Raw genomic sequence first — 21,371 nt, 5'->3', positions numbered from 1 at the left:
CTGCGTTCCTTTGCATCTTCCAAGTCCTCTCCCCAGCTGGACATCACGGTGATAATGAGACAGTAGAAACTTCCTAGCATGGGAAGAACAGATGTAGGCACTGGCCACATCTGCCGTGAAGCCCATCACCATGTGCAAGTGCAATGATAAAAGAACCACTTACTGGGATGTTATTTGATGGCTGAATGTGTGCAGTGGAATCACTCCCTGCCAAGGGATTATCCAAGCACACTTGGAAAGAGAAGGAATCATGCAGTGCCCTAACATGTGCCTGCAGAATGTGAGAAAAGCATCAGATATTTCCATATGACACATAAAAAGCCGTGGACTCACCAGGATACAGCTGCTTTGTCGGTGCACTAAGCTGAGCATCTTTTGTTACTCTGTAAGCAACATCTGCTTCTTTTGAAGATCTTCTGCTTGTGCAAAACCCTGTTGTTTTTGTTATACCATCAGGTAAATTATGAAAATCTAATACCTTCAAGAGGTCTGCAGGTTCAGCTGTAAAAAGAAAACGAGAAAACAAGAATTAGCAGGCAACAGGAGTGGTACTTGTTCAGATCCAAATCGGTATTAGTCAGCATCACACAAATCAATCATCACAGTTCTAAAAACAGATGAAATATGTTTTCAATACATCTGCAAATACAGTGCTAATACCAGCTTCAAAGCCAGGACACTGTGCTGCTGGGTCAGAGATGCTAATTCAGTGCAGAGAGGAACAGCTGTCTGCACTAGGGCAGAAGGGAGTGCACACTGTCAGCTACAGAAGTTAGATTTGCTGGATGTCTTCACTCAATCTCCATCATTCAACTACATCCTGGAGATTAAGCATTAGACAGGAAATTCATGATCTGAGAGAAAGGCTTTAAATCAGAAGTTGCCCTCATGCTGATGCAAACATTCCCATTCCTTTTTCTTAAGTTGGTTGACCAAAAAGCTGCTCTGAAGCAAACACCTGAACCAGCTTCCCTGGAGGGTTACACACACCACACAAAACAACCACACACCAGCTCACACTAGCTGAGGTAACAGGTCAACCACGAGCCATGCCTCAGGGTGTTATGGCAGAGCAGGATCCCAGCATGGTGCTTTGATGCTGATGGCTGGTCCTGCTGCCCATGGGCTAGCCCCGAGCCTCATAGCATTTGAGCACAGCATCTAACCCTGCCCGGGGTGAGACAAGGCAACACAAGGTGGGGATGCAGCTCAAAGAACAACTACAAATAGCCCAATTGCATTCAGAGAGGAGTGTGGCATTACTGCTGCTGCAAAAAGGACACATCTCCCAGTGCAGGAAAGACTGAGAGGATTTGCAAGGGATGTGCCATATGCAACTGGCTTCATCCATAGGGAAGGGCTACAGCATGGCCATCAGCACTGAACACAAGCACCCCAGGCAATGGAAAGAAAGAGCACGAACAGATCTTTTACAATATGAAAAGTTCTGGTTACCAAGAAGATCAGCCTAATATTTGCATGGAAAATCCGTGTACATTGTTAGGCAGTGTTTAAAAGTTTCCACAATCCTGAGAAGCTGGGCTCTCCATGAGAGATTACAAACATATGGCAGATCCAAGTCAACGCTGCAGATAAACCAGCTGAGAGCCTGGCCTGAGCAGCACACAGCTGTGCTGCTTCCTCATCTCTCATCCCTGTTAGTATATGGATGACACACATTTGTCTAAGCTGTCCTTGACACTTGGATCTTCCCACCGCCTTCAATCATGTTTCATTGCACACAGGAATATCTGCACACACAGAGCCCAAGCTGCATTTAAACAGCTAAAATCACAACCAAGCTCCAGCTCTGCTTCCAGTTACCTCCCTGTGCTCCAAGAGATTCAACCGAGCCAGCTCCTCAGCTGCCTCCAACATGGATTTAGGGAGGAGAGGGGAAAAAGGCAAAGGCAGGGGGAGGGGATGCAAATTCCAGACTCCTGACATCAGCCCGGTCCCCACGCAGGGTGCAGGGGCTTGCGCCTCGCTCACAGCACTGCACATAAACCATCCTGCAGCGCAGGGCCAGGCTGGGGCTGGGGCCGGGCAGGAACAGAAACGGCCGCAGAGGAGCCCATTGTCCAAAAGCTTGGCTGCTGTTGGGACAGAACCTGTGTGAGCATCATCTCCTTTGTCAAGGGATCCCCAGCAGTCAGCAGAGCCAGTCATGGGCATCTCATAGGGGAGAAGTGTACGGTGCTGGGCGAGTTAAGTGCTGCTCATCATTGTGATCATCGTATAGCTAAATGTGCAGTGCACCGACAGGAAGGTTGACATGAAAACAGAAGATTTCACAGCTCTATACATGAACAGAATGCTTGCCCAAAGCTCCCACAGAGGTCAGAGTATGGTGATGGGCATGCAGTGAAGCCGGACCTGCTGCAAAGAGGTAGCAGGCTCAGCACATCATGCCCTTCTTGGAGCCCTTTGAGCAACTCCACCCTCACTGGTGCAGCATTTGTGTAAGGGATGATTCAAACACAAGCTGAGAGCCTCCAAACACAACATGCAATTAATTCATCTTCATTTTAGAGAGAGATCCCCTATACCTCCATAGGGATGATGGGTTAGGTCAAAGCAATATACTGAAATAGAATAGTCTGGGTATTGCACAAACAAACTACAAACCCCACAGGCAACCAGCAGGACAGGAAATAACCTCTGCTCAGATATGCATGAATGTCTCATCTCTGCTTGCTCTTGGAAATCAAAGAGGATGCGAGGAGGAAGCTGAAGCCCTACAGAGCACTCGTGCTGCTCTTCATCACTAAGAAATCAGTTGGAGTAGGACTTCAACAGCATGAACGTCTCCAGCTCCTTCCAGAAGGATGAACTTCACACAGCAGCAGCTCCGATTCCTGCCCGCCTGATCAATTTATTTCCCTGGACTTTTGAGCCAAATCTAAACTCAGCAAGCTCCTGTTAGGAGCTCCGACAGCATCATGCACATTGGACAGAGACCAGACTGACCAAAACCAGGTCCTGCAGGGTACTCCTTGCAAGCTTGCACTGAGCTTGGCCTTCATCCAAGGACTGAATTGGCTGTTGCTTTATGAAAGCTTTTTTCTTTACTTGCTCTTCATGAATGACATTACTATGCAGCGTTACACAGGATCCTTCTTTCACTTGAGATGCACGGGGCTTCCCAAAGAGACCAGCTCCTGCTGAGCCAGAGGAGGGTGGTGACAGACCCAGTACACACAGGCAAACCCTAAATAGCCAAGTAGCCAAAGTGAGGCCCAGAAGCCTGCACCCAGCAGCGTGGAGAGCCCTGGAACAAGACTGAGCATTACTTCCCATTTTCCATCTGGAAACCTGCCCAAACTCTTAAGGGCTCTGCCACATTCATTTGGTTGCTCAGGAACAGCTTTGCCTGGACATCCCCAGAGGTCAAAGCCAACCCTTCAAGAACATCTGCAGGAAGAAAAGCAGGGGATGCTCTCCCACACCATGCCCAACCTGCTCCTTCCTCTATGGGCCTGGACCACGCACCCACCAGTCAACAAGAAACCAGTTCCCCACCCAGGCTGGTGTCCTTGCTCTGATAAGAGCCATATCTGCAGTGGTTTGCATACTTCAAGTGAGGCAGCACCTACATCCTCCTCTCCACAGACCCCTTGTCCAGTGGAGCCACAGAGGATGCTGCACACTTGGTGCACTGCTGAAAACAGATTTGCTTTTCCAACTGCCTTTTGTAAACAGGCAGGAGCCCCCCAAAGATCTCAATGGAGCATAAGCTGAAAAGGTTTTAGCAGGGCAGTTTAATAACTGAAATTACACACATCCCACTAGCAAGCTTTCAGCATCTTCACTGAACACAGCCCTAGAAATACCCCCTTTCTTCAACTTTCTGCCTTACAACACCCTTCAAAATGGAAACAAAAACCTCACCAGCATCCCGAGACACATTTATGGTGCACAGCTGACCTGTCCTTGTAATACAACCACCAAGACATGTGGGTGCCTAAAGAAGAGGTCACCAAACTTAGCAGTGCAGAACCATTCTTCTATATTTGGTTTCATAACAGCTAAAGGGCATCCAAAGCCCTTCAGGACTTAATGACACAGCACTTGGTCATCCTATGGTTTATGTGCAATTATTGCTAAATATTTGAGGTCACGAGGTGAGGAATGAATAAGCATTTATGTTCCCAGCTCATTCCAGGTGCCCTCTGCAGCTGTCTCATCATTTAAAACAGAACCCACCAGTCTGGCATTTATATCCAAGGGATGCAGGTTTACTGGGAGCAAAGCCTCCCTATATGAACAAACAACATAAAACAAACTCTCCATCTTATCCTGCAGCAAGTCATTACAGTAGATAAAGTGAATAAGGATAATTTCAAGAGCAGCATCTCCTTGAAAAATACCTTAAATCCCACAGAAAGGTGAGGGAAAAAAATCATTTTCCCAGCCAAAGCAAAGCAAAGCACTGCAGCTGATCTGCCCACCATTAACCAACTGCTTAAATCTCCTTCTTTCTCCTTGGTTTGTCTTTAAACCAGAAAATCACCAGCATCTGCATTGTGAGGAGGTTGTGAGAGGTATAATAAGGCACTCTGCATACAGCCAATTACAAGGATGAAGTTACTGCCATGTTTCCCCCCATTAATATCAATATATCCTGTGCAAACAGCATTAGGCAGCGCACCACCCTGTCTCACTGCATTACCTTCTCCAGCAGGAAAAGAGGATGCTACAGAGCTGCCTGAATGCACAGCAAAACCACATTCCCAGGAAGAGAAGCTTATTCTTAGCACTGAATAAACACTCAGTCGTGTCCTTCGGAGGACCGCACTCAGACCTGCAGGGAGCCGGGTACAGCGTGCAGAGGAAAGGATGCCCTTCCACTGTGCTCAGGGCTTCTCCCTCTCCAGAGGTCGACACAGATATCACGGCTTATCCTAGGAATTAAATACCAAGGGGTAAAGGCTCCTGTGCTGAGACCCATAGGAGACAGCCAAGCACAGATGAGAACTGGAAGCTGCTTCACTTAGCGATGGATTTCTACAGAGCCTGGAGTCTCCAGGTCCTGCCTGTGGGATTTCAATGATTTCTACTCTTCTCTAAACAATTTTCAGCACTGCTGACCTAGCTGCAGCCCTTGGATAACTGATGAAAACAAGGTGGCAGAGGCTAAGACAAAATACAGTCTAAGAAATAAGCACGTAAAGCTCCAGTTGTCACTGTTCAAGCATCCTTCGGAGGGCCTTAATACAGCCCCTTAAATTCTTCAGTGTCCCAGCAGCCCAATAAAATGAAATTATATATTTGGACAAAGAGGAAAGGCATTTTAAGGAGGAGAATTGATGAATCTGAAGTGCAGGACTGAAGATATAAAAGTCTGTTCCCTAGGAAGGAGCATAATACAGCAAAAAAGGCCAGCTACAAAAGAGGTCAGACGCTCATCTGGTGCACATCAGCTCCTTCCAATAGCTGCAACAGAGCTATGGCAATTCACACTGCTCTAGATAGCTGAATATTTCACCAGTGACTCATGTCATCCCCTTATAGGGTTGTTTTAAAGGCCCAAATAGTCCCAACTGTGAACAAAGGAAACCATTATGCAGAGTCAGATTTGAAAAGATCGTATGCATAATCCCAGAAGGGAAAGAAAAACCCCAAACTGATACTGGAGCAGCTCTGCAAGACTACATTAAACTCAAAGAATCAAATCATCTTTGTTCCTGTGAGCATAAATCTTTTTCTCTTAAATTAATCAATCATTTGGGTCTCTGACAAAGCCGTGGTGGCAGCAGCAAAGAGCCAGCACAGAACTGGCCTCTCCTCCACAGAATAGCATCAAACCACGCAAAAAATCCCTGCTGGAAATGCCATGTCAAAGTTAAAGGCACAAAGCCTGGAGAACAGGCAGCGTTTGGGATGGGGGCAGCCCCAGCCCCATGCAACAGCAGCAAATAGCCCATTCACTGTAAGGAATCGAGGGGTTCAGATCATCACCCGAAAGCTGGGGACAGCCGCTGCTGTGTGCCAGGAGCACACAGAACAGAGCACCCACGGGTGTGTCCTGTGCTTCCCAAGGAGCTGCTGACCCCCATTCCCACAGATCCTGCTTAAAAGCAATGAACATGATCCAGAGCAGGGAAAGGGCAGGTCTGAGGCTGCAATGGGGGCACAGGGTCTCTTTCCCCTGCCCATGGGCAGCCCTACAGCGATGGATGGATGGGGTTTGCATTGGGTATCACCAGCTCTCCCCAGGAAGGGACCACAGCACAAATCCTTCCTTCCACCCCCCTCCACGCTGCAGCAAACCATCCCATCCACTCCAGAGAAAAGCACAAAGCTTTTGAAGACGGAGCCAAGCCAAGCTCCCAGCCCATGTCAGCGCTCACTGCGACTGTTCAGTGTCCAAGGAGGTTTTATGGGCCCGTCCTGACAGCAGGGTCAGCAGCATGAGGTGAATCACCAGCTTCAGCCGTGTCCTTGCCCCTGCTCACAGGGCCAGGGATGCCTCACATACCACGCTGCCCACTCCTCGCATCCCAGCCAGCCAGGGCCCAGGGGAGCCTTCCAATCCCCCACCCATCAGGATCGAGTATTTCTGGGTCACTGTGACATTTCTGGAAGCTTTTCCAGCACAAGTTTCATTGCTGCCTTGCCCTTTAAGCAACTGAGGGTGAGTGGAGCCTGACACTTGTGAGCTGTTAAAGCTCCAAACTCACACACTCAGCAGATCTGCAGAAGGAAACTGTGACGGAGCATGACTCCATCTTTGGAATGATGAACTGAGAGGTCTTAAAGACAGCTCGGGTTTAGGAGCATTCTGGAAGCCAGCCACAAAGAGATGCAAGTTATGAGCAAATGAACAGGCACCCTCCCCTCCTGCCTCCCAGCCCAGGTCTCGGCATCCTTTACTCAGGAAAGCATCCTTTAAAACCCATGCAAGGTCCCCGATTGCCTCAGCCCTGTGGGAGCACAGAGATGGATGAGCAAGAGATGGAAACAGCATCCAAGGAATCTGATCAGCATCACTTTGGGTCCTGTCACACTCCACTGTGACCCTGCTGCACAGTCAGGGCCACACCACGAGACACAGGTTTCACTCCAGGCTAACAGCAGCTTTAAGCAACGTGGCATTTACTGTTCCTACAAGTGATCGTTATTTTCTGCCTGAGCCTTACAGGACACTGCTTCCCCAGCCCCCAGTGTGGGACTCGCACCTAAGCCAGCAACACAGGGCTCCTGCAGCTCTCCTGCAGGTGCATTTGAAGGTGGAAAAGGGAAGTTCAACCTTTTGCCTTTGCTCTAAGGAGCGCGCTTGTTTCCAGCCTTGTGGCACTGGGACAGCATTTGCATTTTCAGAGCGCTTTGTAATGATGAACCACTTAAAGTTCAGCAAGATCTAATTAGGGCTGATCTTGCAGCACATTAAAGTTTTGTAACCAGTTTTAATGGGGCAGAAGATACAACTCTCCCAAGGAAGGGAGATGCTGACATCATCAGGGGGAAACCACACATGAAGACCTGACAGAAAAGCCTCTTGGAGCAAGTGTGAGCATCCTCCTGCAGCTGCAGCCACCTGCAGGGCCACCATCTGCCTGCTGCTCATGGGCTCTGCAACACATCCAATGGCACCTTTCTGCCTCCTTTCGTACCCAGAGCTACTTCACACCGACTCAGGAGCAAGGGCATCATCCTTTGATGAAACCGGGGAGACACGGATCAAGGCAGGGCAGTGCAGAGGATCACATCCCCTCTCAGCATCTTCTGCTACCTAAACCAAGGTAGTCCGGAAAGAATATACATAGCAACAGCCTCTCTCCAGCCTTCCCATAGCCATGCCCAGCACATTTGGAATAGTTCACTGGTTACTTTAATAGAGCCCAACACCATTTCCAGCACTGCCACATATATCAACAGAGGGAAAGAAATACAAAAGTAATTCTCTTAGATGCTTTCATCAATGAACTCTTGCATTTGCTCTTTATCTGCATCCTGTTTTCCTCAAATACGTACCCAGAAGGTGAATTTCAAGTTAGGACCTGCTTGACTTCATGGGAACTGTTTCTGAAGCTCGTTTTCCTGTTTCTTCCCCTCCCTTTGCAAGGTTTACAGCCCACGTCTGCACCAGCACGGGTGCTGCTTCCACAGCAAGAGCAGGAGGAGGAAGATACAGAATTAACCACCCACGGCCATGAGTTTCACCAGTTCTCAGCAAAACCACAGACCAGCCAACGAGCCTGATGCCTCAAGCAGGGAGAAACTCACCCCCTCCATTACCAGCTCCTAATGATTCTCTCAGTTCTAATCTGTATTTGTTCAGCAGATCTCACGCCCGGTGAGGTGCTTAAATGGATTTCTTTGTTAGCATCACCCGGGAATTAACATCATTTCACTTCAGAACAGCTGAGGGTTGGTTTCTTTTTACATACCAGCTATAATAATATATAATCTGCTGATGTCCAACCATGCACAAGAGGCAGCTCATCCAAATACAACACTCCAGCTCCCATTCCCGTCCCATTTCCAGTCCCATTATAAATAAAACACGAGTACATGGTGTATTTCCCTAATACCCACGTTAAGAAACGGCACATTGTGGGGTTCTACATTAAAACACACGATTCCAGCCCCATCCCCCGGTCCAAGCAGCACCAAACGGTGGCGGTGGGTTTAGTGCCATTAACGGAGCACATCAAGCGGCATTAGGGTAACATCCAGAGACTGCAGCTCAGCCTTGACAGACCTTTGTGATCTCTGACCGGCGGTCATTAGCGGAGAAACCCAGCTCATTACCCCGGAGCAGCAGCTCCATTACACGCAGCTATCGGGAGCCAAAGAGGTGCAAATTACCCAGCCCCAGCCCCTCCTCCCTGCACCGCCCCACCTGGATGGGAGACAAATCCTCCCTCCGGAGCCTCCTCTCGTCAATGCTTCAGGAACCGATGTGAAGGAGATTATGGGTTTTGCCCATCACGTACCAATATCCCTATAAAACGGCGCCTTCATCTGCTCGAAACCCACAGCAGCCACTATTGGTGTTTTGCAGCAGTGACCAAGTCACGCAGGGACAAGAAGTGGCTTTACAAACTATGGGTCACGCCTACATCCCCCCTTCACATATTTCCTATTAAACAGTTTACAATGTGATTCCTACATTCCCTGTTCTTGGAAACATCAGCTGCACCCAATAACCGAAATGTCATTTCAGGCCTTCCATCTGACGTGGAGAATTCAAACCCAAAGATAACATCTCATTGAAATCTGCTACTATAAAAGCTAACAAGAAATATCCAAGGTATCCATCCAAAAAGCTTTCCCAGGACTCGAGCGAGCACTGGCCCAGACAAATATTTACATAATTATTCACATGGGTTTGTTTTAAATAAAGAGCCTTTTATTATTATTACTTTGGCATCAACCATCTAATTAGAAGCCAATGACAGTTATAAAAATCACTGCGAGCTCTCCCAGCAGCACTGACAAGGAGGAGTCCTTGAGTGATGGGCAGCACCGGAGCCATCGCTGCCGCCTGGGGCAACCAGGAGAGGGAACTGTCAGAAAAGGGTCCCTGGGGGATGGAGGAGGGATGGCTCCTGCCCCGGCTCTGTGCTGGGAAAAGGGAACACTGATGGGCAAAGGGTGAGGGGGCTCCTGGCAGTAACAGCAACTCACAGCCTGGTTTGTGTTGAAGGGACCTTGAAGCTCCTCCAGCTCCAACCCCTGCCACGGGCAGGGACCCCTTCCACTGGAGCAGCTTGCTCCAAGCCCCTGTGTCCAACCTGGCCTTGAGCACTGCCAGGGATGGGGCAGCCACAGCTTCTCTGGGCACCCTGTGCCAGCGCCTCAGCACCCTCACAGGGAAGAGGTTCCCAGTGTCTAGGAACCATGCCTGGCTCTCTGTCAGCTCCAACACCGGCACTGCCCTATGGCATCGGACAAGTCACTTCTTACATCTCTCTGCTTCATATGAGCTCTTGGGATTAAGCCTTTCCTTGAATGCATGCAGGCTGCTCAGCAAAGCAAACCAATTATGAAGTCCTAGAGTAGCACACAAACATAATGTGGCTAAGTGTAATCCACTTCAAGATGAACACACACACCAAGGTATTTATGGTGGCCTGTACTGAGAATAAATACGTGCACAATCCAGTTTTAAGGTGAGGTTTCAAGTATACTGATGAAGGGGAAGAATAAGAACACACTTCTGGCAGCAGGAAACAGCCAAGAGGTTTGTTCAGAGCCACCTCTGAGTGCTCATCACTGGTGCTTGGTCAAACAAGCCTATGTGCAGGATGCTCCTGTGGAGCCTGATGGAAAGGTGACCCTGTGCATCTGCAGGGAGAACCTCAACTGCTGTGAGCCCGCTTAGCTCAAGCAAGAAAGCAATTACTGCTCCCTCCTAATGCAAAGGCAGACAATAAATACAGGTAACCTGCCACAAAGCACCAAAAAAAATGCATGAAAACACATTTTTTCTACCAATTCCAGCCTAATGCATGGAACCAACTGAAGATTTCCTTCTGCAATATTCAGCTAAGGTGGTCACCAATGATGCATTTCTCTGTTGGGAAGAAAAGAGCTCTGTCTCTAAGACATCTTTTCTCAGGCTGTAAGCAGAAAACCCTCTCATCTGGGAAAGGGTAATTCCAGACTCAAGCTTATTCCCACTTGCTTGGAATTGGTTCATGGCACAACCTCTAAACTTCCTCAGAGGTTTAAAAAGCTCAGTCCCAGCTTTGATCAGTCAGGCCTGCAATATCTGCAGACTGCTGCAATGATGCTTTTTATACCCCGATACACACAAACTGCAAGTGCCTTCAGGAAATTGTGCTGCTGCATCTTGACTGCAAGCAACTGAGGCGACACTGAAAGAGGAGCTTGGCAACAGCATGAGCTGCTTGGCACTGCCATGGGCTGAGCACTATGGCAGGCAATGGATGGGCTGACCCTGGCAGCAGTGGGGTGCTGAGCCCCTCAAAGCACCGCTCCCTGCTTCCAACAGCGCCAGGCCTCACTTCCAGGCTGGACAAGTGAATAGAACACCAAGCAAGCAGGGCGACAGAAAGGGTGGCACGTGCATGCTGTTGGCAAAGGGAGCCAGTGGGATTAACGTCCGTCCCTCACACTAGTGCAGAGCAGCTCAGCTCTCACCCTTTGCTCATTGAGCAGCAGCTCCCACTGCTTTATGTTCTCTGCCTTTCCAGCCATGGAGAGGGAAGCTCAGCAAGACATTGGCCCCCTTCAGTGCAGGTTTCCACCTTCCACGCTGCCAGTGAACTTCAGATCCTAGTTCACACAGTGCCTTAAACCCAAGCGCATGGACCTGGGGGAATCAGCAGTATAAAGGAGGACACATGGGGACCCAGTGTGAAGAGTGATGGTTCATCCAAACTGGTCTGATTTTCCAGGGCAGAAACCGGACAACTCTACAGAGATGCTCCATTTAAAGCCAGTGAAGTGCAGAACAGCAACACCCTGATACAGTGGCCTCTAAAAGCTGGGCTTTTTGCTAACACCGAAGAGCCAGGTTTCCATCAAACAACTGAATTCTCTAAAGGGAAACAAACTCCAGCTTTGGAAAGAAAACTGCTGAGGTTTTCCACAGAGGCTGGCACAGCCATACGCTCCCCACATAAACTCTTGCAGGCCCTGTTCTCACTGAGGAATAGTGTATTACTTTGCTGTCAAACAATCCCAATGTGTTAAGTGGTAATTTACTCACAGTGAGGTGATAAGGCTGGCAGTATCTGTCCCTAAGAGCTGGGTAATCAAAACAAACCTGTATAAGAACACAGCACAAGCAGCATTCATTTACATGATGCTGAGCAATGCAATCACAGCACAGACACCCAAGTGAGATCTAACATCAACCTCAGGCAGAGCCAGTGCCCCAGGCTCCAGGGGTGAGACCCAGCTCCTGCACTAAGATGGGCAGGCCCTGGAAGCCATTTGGCTTCAAATGGTCCATTCAGGGTACAAACTGCAGCAGGTAAAAGAGCAGAGGAGCACAGAAATCAATACCCTGACATATTAACCACTTCTAATCGCTTCTGTCTGTAGCATCAGACATTTACCTTGACATTATCCCCCCTTTTTTTTGTTTTAAAGGCTCACAACATTTCCTGTTGAATTTATGTTCTTCTGTTATCATAAGCAGCATAATACAAGGGGCCTTGAGCAAGGTCAGAGGCATCAGTGAGAGATGAAGTGCATCTGCAACTGAACATTGAACTGTACTGACTTGACCAGCCAATACACTTCCCCTGAATCACCTGCACTGGACATTAAATGTTAATTACACTTGCTTTATAAGCCTGAAACTGGAGTCTCCTCTGCTGCTGCTATTCAGTCCCAAATGCATCATAACCTCCCCCCAAGCACATGTACAAGAACCTGCCCCAACTACCAAGGCACTCAGCAGATCCTCCATAATAATGCATCAGTCATCCTGTTCTTTTCCTGGAGAGACCACATAGCATCTCAGGGGGGTTTTGTTACTTTAGAAAGCACCATGGTTAAAGGACACACAAAACTGCTCTCTGCCAAGCACATCTTTGCACCCAAACAACACATCCAGAGTGGCTGCCCCATCCCTGGCAGTGTTCAAGGTGAGGTTGGACAGGGCTTGGAGCAAGCTGCTCTAGTGGAAGGTGTCCCTGCTCATGGCAGGGGCTGGAGCTGGAGGAGCTTTAAGGTCCCTTCAACTCAAACCAGTCTGGGATCCTACAAAATAAAAGGATCATACAGGCAAAGGCACCAGAAAGAGCCCTTTACAATGTGAAGGGATGAACAAGGATGCTCTGGGAGCGCAGCTGACTCCAAGACACATTCAGAAGTGTTCCCAGTCTGCACCACATCCACCCCACATGGCAGCCCCCATTGTGGTACCAGCAGAGCCAGCTGAGGAGCTGCAGGCTGAGGGAGGAAGAGGCAGTAACCGTGGCAGGGGATGAATGTGGATCTGCAGGGATGCTCTCTGTGGGGACTACAGAAGAAACTGAGGCTGCGGGATGCTGTGCCAGGATGGTCACTGAAAACAGCAGGAAGTGTTCTCCTAGGTAAGTCTGAGCGAAGACTGGAGTTTTGAGCAGCAGCAGCAAAGAGATTTTGATTAATGTACATCACCAGGGTACCACAGAGCAGATCCGCCTGTGGTGCAAGTCAGCATCACTGTGCTGGAGCCCAGACAGGAGGGGACCGCTCACTGCAGGGCCAGATTCATCTCCTACACAAGGAGAACCCAGTCTCGGCACACGAGGAGTTACCAGGTCCTTTGTTCAGATGTGAGCCCTGAAAAGCAGCCAGCCAGCATGAATGAGGATGCCACGGAGAAGATTTCAAATTCACTTATGAGAGCAGTATTAAAATACCCATGGATGCGAGTGTTTGAGGGAGTCACACATAGCTGCCAGCTTCAGGCAAAAGCACATGGGAAGATAACCTCAACTCCAAGTGTGCAGCCTCATCCCAGGGGAACCTCCCAGCACACAGATAGGAAACACTCGGGAAAGTTTGGAGCCTTGCAATTAAAGTTCCTTCCAACTTAATCCTAGGAGAGAGGACTCGTGTGAGCCAGCACCGCTGGGCATGCCCAGGTAGAAAAGGGAGCTGGAAAACTTCCCCTAAACATACCCCCTGTGGTAAAGCAAAGGGTCAAAGGGAAGAAAGCTACAAACAGGATAAAGTCCAATTAAAGGATCAAAACCATAAGTGACAGCTATAGAAAGGCAGGAGCTATTTTCATACAGAGCAAAGGGTCACGGCACATGTTCCCAAACACCCTGAAGACAGGGAGGGGAGAGACCCTTTGTGTAGGGATGGGGATCATGGGAACAGGGTTCCTGGGTGGCTCAGGGGTGTTACTGTACTTAGCACAAAGGGGAGAAAGAACAGAGGGCAAGAGGAGATGGGGCTGGCTCTTTTCCTGGGTCTGGCAGACAAGGGAGGGCTCACAGCATTGGGAGAGACACTGAGGAAGAGGAAGTGTCAGGCCCAGGTAAGAGGCTGAGAGGTGCAGAGACCATGGGGTTAAAATGGGGATTCCCAAGCTGGGCATGGTTAGAAGCTGTCTGATAACAGCTCTTTCCCAGGTAAATGGCAAACTGGCCACCTGCTGAAGTACCTGCTGCGAGGTGTCCTCTGACAAGAGGAACAAGGGTGCTCGAGAAAGGCAAAGCACTATTAGAAGGAATTGCCTAGAAAAGCCCTTACAAGAACATGCTCTTTTTACATGAAGCGAGGTGCAGGGTGGGATTTAAACACCCTTTAAACCCCAGGCACAGTTAGAGTTCTGGTGAAGCCTCAGCTCTGCATGAAATACCAAGTGATTCCCCAGAGCCACAATGCCCAGACCCTGGAGCGAAACATCAGCCAAGATCTACACTTTCTGTTACTGCTTCCATTCACCAGGCCTGTCCCAAGACTCACCAACCCCATCCCAAAAGCTGCTAAGCTGAAGTCCAGTCCTTCACTGCCCTGGTTCAGGCACCCAAATCCCATGTTCATCCCTGGAGCTTTACCAATATCCAACCCTGCCCACCTCCCAGCACTGCTGTCCCCAAAGAGTCTGAGAACTGAAGACATTACGCAAACAAAACCCCAGCAGCATCCTGCTGCAGATGGAGTACAAGGGCAGAAGATTAAGGGCAGGTATAAAGCTCACTGGAGCGCAATGGGAGATGCCAGAACAAGCCCCTGGACACCTGCACTACAAACACAAGCAGGGCAACACCAAGACCTTACCCAGGGTCTGCTGCACTTGCGCCATGCACAGCAGAGAAGAAACCCAAGACAAAGTCAGTCTTTCACGCACCATTTCAAGCCATTCTTCCCCCAGGAGACATCTCTCCCTCCCTCCCTCGACCAACCCCAGCTTCCCCATCCAGCTGCAAACCCAGATCTTTACAGCACTCGGAGCCATAGTTCAGTGGTTGTGTTTCAGCTCCTGAAGGCTGCTGCTGCCATGGAGCCTGCAGCTTCTCCCCACTGCTGGTGAAAGAGAGACAAGGCTCACTCCATCACCTCAGCCTGGGAGTAATCCATTTCACTGAGTCTGACATTTGAAATAAATGAAGGAACATGCTCCCACCATCTGGAAAAGTGCACGCTGACACTTCCAATCATCTGTGCATCCACTCGTGAGTGGAAGTAATGCTTGGTATTTTTACATATGGAGAGAAGATAAATGACACATCAAGGCATCAATCCATGCAGACAAGTCCAGCAGCCCAGCACCTCTCATCATATAGATGAGCACGAGGCATGCTGAGTAGTGGCAGCAGCCAAGTGAGGTAAGAAAATATCTGGGAGTCTGGAGACAAGGGAAATGCCAAGGGGAGTTATCAGGATATTTTGAGAAGATTGATTTACACATGGAGCATGCTTGATATTCATCACTAAAATAAGACATGAAGCACTTTGTAAGAGGGCACACACAATAGCTTAAAAGTAACCTGGGTGTATTTTACATGCCCTGGTTTATTACTCCACAGGACAAGAGACTTCTCCTAGCTACAGGACAACAGATTTTGTCCTTACAAAAGTGCAGGGACATCACTTATAGTACGCTCCTCTTCCCTTTGTTAACATGCTGGGATCTCTTTTCCAGTGCAAGAAGGGAGGAGACATTCCCTTTGACACCAAGGCAGACATCCCACAAAAGACTGCATACAAGTCTCAAACCCATGAGAGTTTGGGAAGGACTCTGCCCTTTTCTGGTGCCACCCTGGCTCCTCCAGCCCGTTCCTGTCAAAATCCATCAGGACGTGCACGCAGAGAAGTTCCAGTTGCAAGTCCATTGCTACATGTGTGGATAATGGAACACAATTATTTCATACAAAACATGACGAGTCAAATTCACCACTGCACCAATTCAAAGCAGCTGTAAACCCAGTTCAAGCATTGCTGAGGCTGGTGGCATCAAAGAGGAGTTTAACCAGGACCAATCAGCTCTACCAAGGCTGGAGCTGCAGTACACAGACTGAGCCCTCCTTGTCCCAGCCCTTGACTCTGGCCATTGGGCTCAACCCCTGTCCCTGCAGACATCCAGACTCATCACACTGCAGCCCTCAGTACAAAGGAAAAGGGGTTCTGCTTTTCACACCCAGCCCTTCATTAAGCACCGGTTTCTCCAGTGACAACTGCCTCTGCCCTACCATCTGCCTCATAGAGCATCCTCTGCCCACATCCATCAATCCATCCCTCCCTCTGCTTGCTCTGCGAGGCTTGCATGCATGACAGAATGTTTCTGAGTGTGGTAGCACAGAGGATGCTCTCGGGCCGGTCAGCCCCACATGTCCCTTCCTCCCAGGCTGCCCATCCATCACCAGGGGCACAGTGCGGACCATGGCTTGTCTGGAGCAGGTTATTTCACCCCCTGAGCTCTCTCATGATGATTTCTCCCTAGGCTTTACCTCCTAGAAGAAGAATTTTCCACATGCCTTGCTTCATCCTGCACTGACTGACATTGCACAGGCACGACATCCCGCCTGCAGTCACGCTCCCGCTGTCATTCACTGCTCACTAAAATGAGAAGTGTTGAAACAGATCTGATCCCCAGACACGTTTCTTAGAGCACCTCTGTGGCACAAGAGAACCCCCTTCAGTTTCACAGAAGCTCCCCCTCATCTCCCAGGTCTATTTTCAGCCTTTCCATTGACTAAAATGCCCTATAAGATACCTGGAGGCTGGGCACTTTACCACCATCAGAAGGAAAACAATCAACTCGAGCCCAGACGTGACAACAGGGGCAGGTAAATGGGGCCCCACATCCCACCCAGGCTCCTTAGAGGCCACATGAGCTGAAGGAAAGATGCAGCAGATTTCACCCCCCCAAAAGCAGATGGTTCAGCTTCATCCATGGAAAGCTCAGCCCCAGGCCCCAGACTGGGCAGCCCAGCTCAGGCAGCAGTCGGCTATTTCCAGGCTGCAGGAATCCTGCTCCTTTTAGCAGCACTACTGCTTGTTATTTGGGATGAGCGTTCCCAGGGCAGGGAGGGCCCCGGCTTGTCTGGCCAAGGCTTTGGAGCAGGGAGCTGCAGGGAGGGGAGCCTGCTGGGTCACTCAGTGTGCAGTGCATTGGGAACTGCTGTTCTGACTCGGAACCTTTCAGAGCATCTCTAAGTGCCTGGGGTGAAAGTTTAAGTACCTTCAAATGAGGAGCCCAAAGTTCTTCATGGATATTTCCATACCCAAAACAAGCTCCAGTTTTTGTTCTGGTTCATATTTCATGGGGAAAATCTTAACCAGCACAGTGTTAACCAAGCCTGTTCCCCACAGCCACAAGAAATCACAATGGATTTTCCTAGGCTGAATCCCAATTAGTCTGTAAAACGCTCTGTAAACTGCCAAGAAAATGTAGACCTATGGGCAATGAAGGCAGCGAGTCAAAGCAGTGGTAGAGCAGATGAATGGCTGTTCATTCATTTAGGCCCAATGGTTCTGTGCTACTTCACTGCCCAAAATCCCAAGGTCCACAGAAGTCGGGTCCCAGCCCTGCATCCAGAGTTCCACATGGACACAGCAGTGCAGGGCTGCAGGATCCACACACACAGCCTTGCCCCAGGGCCCTAGGCCAAGAAAAACTCAGTGTAAGCACCAGTCAGACCAACAGTCCTGGCCTGGCTTTCCCTTTGAGTGGTCCCTGCTTAGGGGATTCCTGGGCATCAGAGGCTGGGTACCAAGCGCCACATCCAGCATCCTCAGGTAGTTCTGCCTGCAGGGCTTCTTGGCTCTGCCTTCCCCTTGAGGAAGGAAATGCTGATCCTGCCCAGCCATAGCTCTGCTCCACAGTCAGACCCTGCTGTGGGAATGGGTCTAAGGCTGGAAAAGCAAGGGATGGTGGAATGCTGCAGAGGACTTATCCCAAGTGCTGGCACTGGCAGAAGGGTTAAGTGCGCCTGCTGCCTCTTCTATACATAGTCTTGTAAGACAATAGCCTCCAGTGCATAAAGGCTCTGCTGCTTCCTGATATAGCTCTTTAATTAGAGAGCGCTGGGAAAATGGATGTTTCCAGAGCAGATATGGCCCTTATTGTTTTTCTGGTTTGCATCCTGCAGGGAACGGGGACTGGAGCTTCAAGACAAGCCAGAGCCTGTTACAAGTGCCGGGGCCGCTTGCTCCTCCTCCAGCCCCAGCTCCTGAGGTCAGCAGGGAAAGCATCCAGCAGTTGCAGGAGGACAGGCTGTTTCCATTTAGGCATTTGAGAGAGGCAGTGAGGGACGTTCTCCCGACGTGCACAAGACGTGATCCCTCGCCTCTCCCCATCCCTGCAAACCCCGGCAAGAGAACATTCCGAGCAGTTTTCCTATGGCCAGAGAGTGCCAAAGGCAGTGACACGGATGAAAGCAGCTTCCTCCTCCCACCCTCACGTTGCTTCTGGAGCACAGGAACAGTGAGGGGATTCTCCGTGATCTGCCCTCCCTGTTACAGAACGCCCAATGGGATCAAGGGAAAACCAACATCGGCCTCATCAGGAACAGCATCCGCAGGGCTCCAGGCAAACAGTCCTTGTCCTTCAAGGAATCCACAGCTTTCCAATAGGAGACACCGAGCAGCCCACAGTCAGGAACAGACGCTGTGCTTGGGGTACATCCCGCACAGCTCCTGCCTGCAGCAGCTTCTCCCACCCAGCCCCACACCAGTGAACACAGAGCAGCTCCGCTGCTCCCACACGTCCCATGCTGCCAGCAGCAGTGTCCTGCCTGCCTGCAGCACAGCGTCCACCACCACCTCACCTGCCTGCAGAAGGCTTTAACTCCCATTAACACCAACACTCAAGTCACTGACCCAGTGCTCTGCTGCACAAGCCAGGCACAGTCCTCCCATGCCCATGAGCTGCAGCGCTTGGTCAGCATCCTGCTATTGCATCATTAGCAAGTGAGTCCCAGTTCCCAGCCATTTGATATCACGTGGAATTTATGTTGAATTTTCAGATCAAAGCTACACTGGCAAACTCACTTGGAAGCTGTTTATGGAAGTCATCTTTCATTGGATAGGCAAAGAAAACAGTTGGCTTGATTGTGTATTGAAGGTGTATTTTGAGGGCAGAGAATAACGCAAGATTCTGAAGCTTTAGCTGGGTTTTGGAGGAATCTGGTTTACACCAGAGGAGTGGCTTCAGAACAGAAGAATCCCGTGGCTAGAAGTAAGAATTTAAGGATTTCTAGGTACTGCCTCTCAGGACTCAAGTTCTGCCCAACACCAAAGCAGGGGGCACACAGCATGCAGGGTTGTCTGCCCCAGCACATCACCCCCTCAAACACATCAGGGGCATTTCCCTTCCAGTGAAAGGCAGTTGGCCAAAACGCTGGTGACTCCCAAGAAAGGTGTTTTAGCCATGTGAAAAAGGAAACCCACAGCTACAGGAGCCCATGGCTTAAACTCTGCCTCATTAAAAGCAGCGTTAGCAACTTCTAAACTGGATTGTGTGTCCTGGTCTCTCAGCCACCACCCCTGCTTTACTGTAACTGCCCCAGCGGTACCTATTGAAGGAAAACTGGCCACGTCCCCATCCCACCCCTTTGTCACTAACCCACTGGAGCCCACCACTGCCCTTCCACACGTGCAACCCATGAGGCACATCCCTGTGTTGGATGTTGGGGTTGGACCAGCAGCAGGGGTCACTGAATGAAGCTTTGGGGCAGGACATTAAAAAGCTGACATCACAGCTGGGCACTGACCGTGGGCAGGGCAGGGATGGGCAGGCTCACACACACACCATGCACACCACAACCAACCACCCTGTCCGAAGGATGGGGCAGGAACCGCGCTGGGACCCCACCGACACCCCCTGCTCAAGGGGCACATGTTTCCTCACCAGCATTTCAAGAGTGCCACTGTCCCATGACAGCACCTTCACAGCACCACCAGCCCTTGCCCTAGGTGCTGGAGAGCAGCCTGACTGAGCACTGGGAGTCTCCACACTGGTTTGGAGGAGGCCTCTGCTCCTGGGTACCACTGGCTCTATAAAGCAGTTGAGAACAGGAGTTTACCAACCCCACAAGCTCCAACTCCCTGCTTTGAAAAGAGCAGCAGTGAGCCCAGCACTTCAGAGCATCACCCTCACTCTGTGCCCAGCGTCCACCAGGAGCCCCAGCCCCTTGGTGCTTGAGCACTTGAGCAGGTCCCAGCTGAGATTCCCTCCTGTAACAGCCCAAGCACAGTGGAACGGAGCTGATCCTGATCTCCTAAAACAGAGCTGCTTGGCACCAGCTGAAACACCTCGCTTGGAAGCACCTTTTTTTCCATTTATTCTGAGCAGAACGACACTTGTATTCCCAGTGACTCATCTCCTTGACCTTTCTATTCACTCCTAATGCTGCAAGCTGGAAATAAGGGCATGCAAACAATGCATTCATTATTCAGCTGGTGAACTGCAGCCCTCAGACCAGAGCTCTCCCCTGCAGCAGACAAGAGCACACACAGCAGACATCTCATTCCAGCACGTCCAGGACGAGCCCCCTCGAAGGCCACACAAATGTAATTCATATCTGAGGGGTGCAGCTGGAGGAGCAGCACCAAGGATCACCACGTAAAACGCTGCAGGAATACCAGAGATGCTGGGGAACTGGCAGTGTCACCTCCAGGAATTCAGCTGCAAGGAAGTATTGTCCTGGAAACAAAAAGGGGGGTGGAGGGAGGAACAGCAGAGCAAAAGAGGCCAGCGAGGCTCTGGGTGAGGATCCATGAGCTCCCTCCTCTGTATCCACATGCAGAAAACAGACACTCCGGCTGACATGCAAGTGAAACGCTCAATCTGGCCACTCAGGATGCACTTGACACGGGTCCAGAGCCCTCCATGACCTCTCTGCTCTCCTCGGGTCCCCCCATACACTCCTTACAGAGCTGCAGGCTCCCCCAGGCTCTGAGCTACAGCAGGGGAGGGCAGAAAGGCAAGGAAGGAAAAGGGCTTCAATCAGTTCGCTTAAAAGCCAAGCCAGTATGGTTGCTACTTTACATGCGCTGACAGAATGAGCATCTCCCTGGCTGCAGGCACAGCCTGGCCCTGCAGGGATGGTGCACAGGGTCAGCCCGAGCTAACAGCAGGATTTAGCTGCATTTAAGCTTGGCAGATCATCCAGGCCTTCAGCAAGCTGCAGCTTCCTAAGGGGGAAAAGAGGTTCCCCAACCCTGCAACCCCATCCCTAAGTAGAAAACAGGGAGTCCCTTTGGGTGACATCCAGAGTAATGGCAAGCTGTCCCCTGAGCACAGCAAGACTAAGGTTTTGCCGACACATCCTTCTCCAGTGCATCCAGAGCAGCAGGCCTGAGCCCCACAAGGAGCACAGCATCAACCATGGGAGACTTCACTAAAGCAAACCCAGCAGGGTGAAAAGAGCCTGAGGCAGAGCACTCACAACAAAATACACTGGAATGGCTTCTACATCAGCAGAGCAGCTGAATGTCAC

General features: G+C 50.2%; 1 protein-coding gene across 2 annotated transcripts in view; it reads right to left on the bottom strand.

The window, feature by feature from the left end:
- The window catches only part of COL5A1 (collagen type V alpha 1 chain), a 131,794-nt gene that overhangs the window by 104,458 nt on the left and 5,965 nt on the right, over window positions 1–21,371 (bottom strand). For both annotated transcript variants that reach the window (XM_061352391.1, XM_061352390.1), the window contains exon 2: window positions 334–501. In XM_061352391.1, the coding sequence (XP_061208375.1) occupies window positions 334–501 (168 nt within the window). The remainder of the gene's footprint in view (window positions 1–333; window positions 502–21,371) is intronic.

Source organism: Neopsephotus bourkii, unplaced genomic scaffold (assembly GCF_033783945.1).
Source record: "Neopsephotus bourkii isolate Nb327-2 ecotype Australia unplaced genomic scaffold, CSIRO-AGI_Nbou_v1 NB_659, whole genome shotgun sequence".
Lineage (NCBI taxonomy): Eukaryota > Metazoa > Chordata > Aves > Psittaciformes > Psittacidae > Neopsephotus > Neopsephotus bourkii.
Note: the sequence above shows the minus strand (reverse complement) of the source record. Positions and strands in the feature narration are given on the sequence as shown.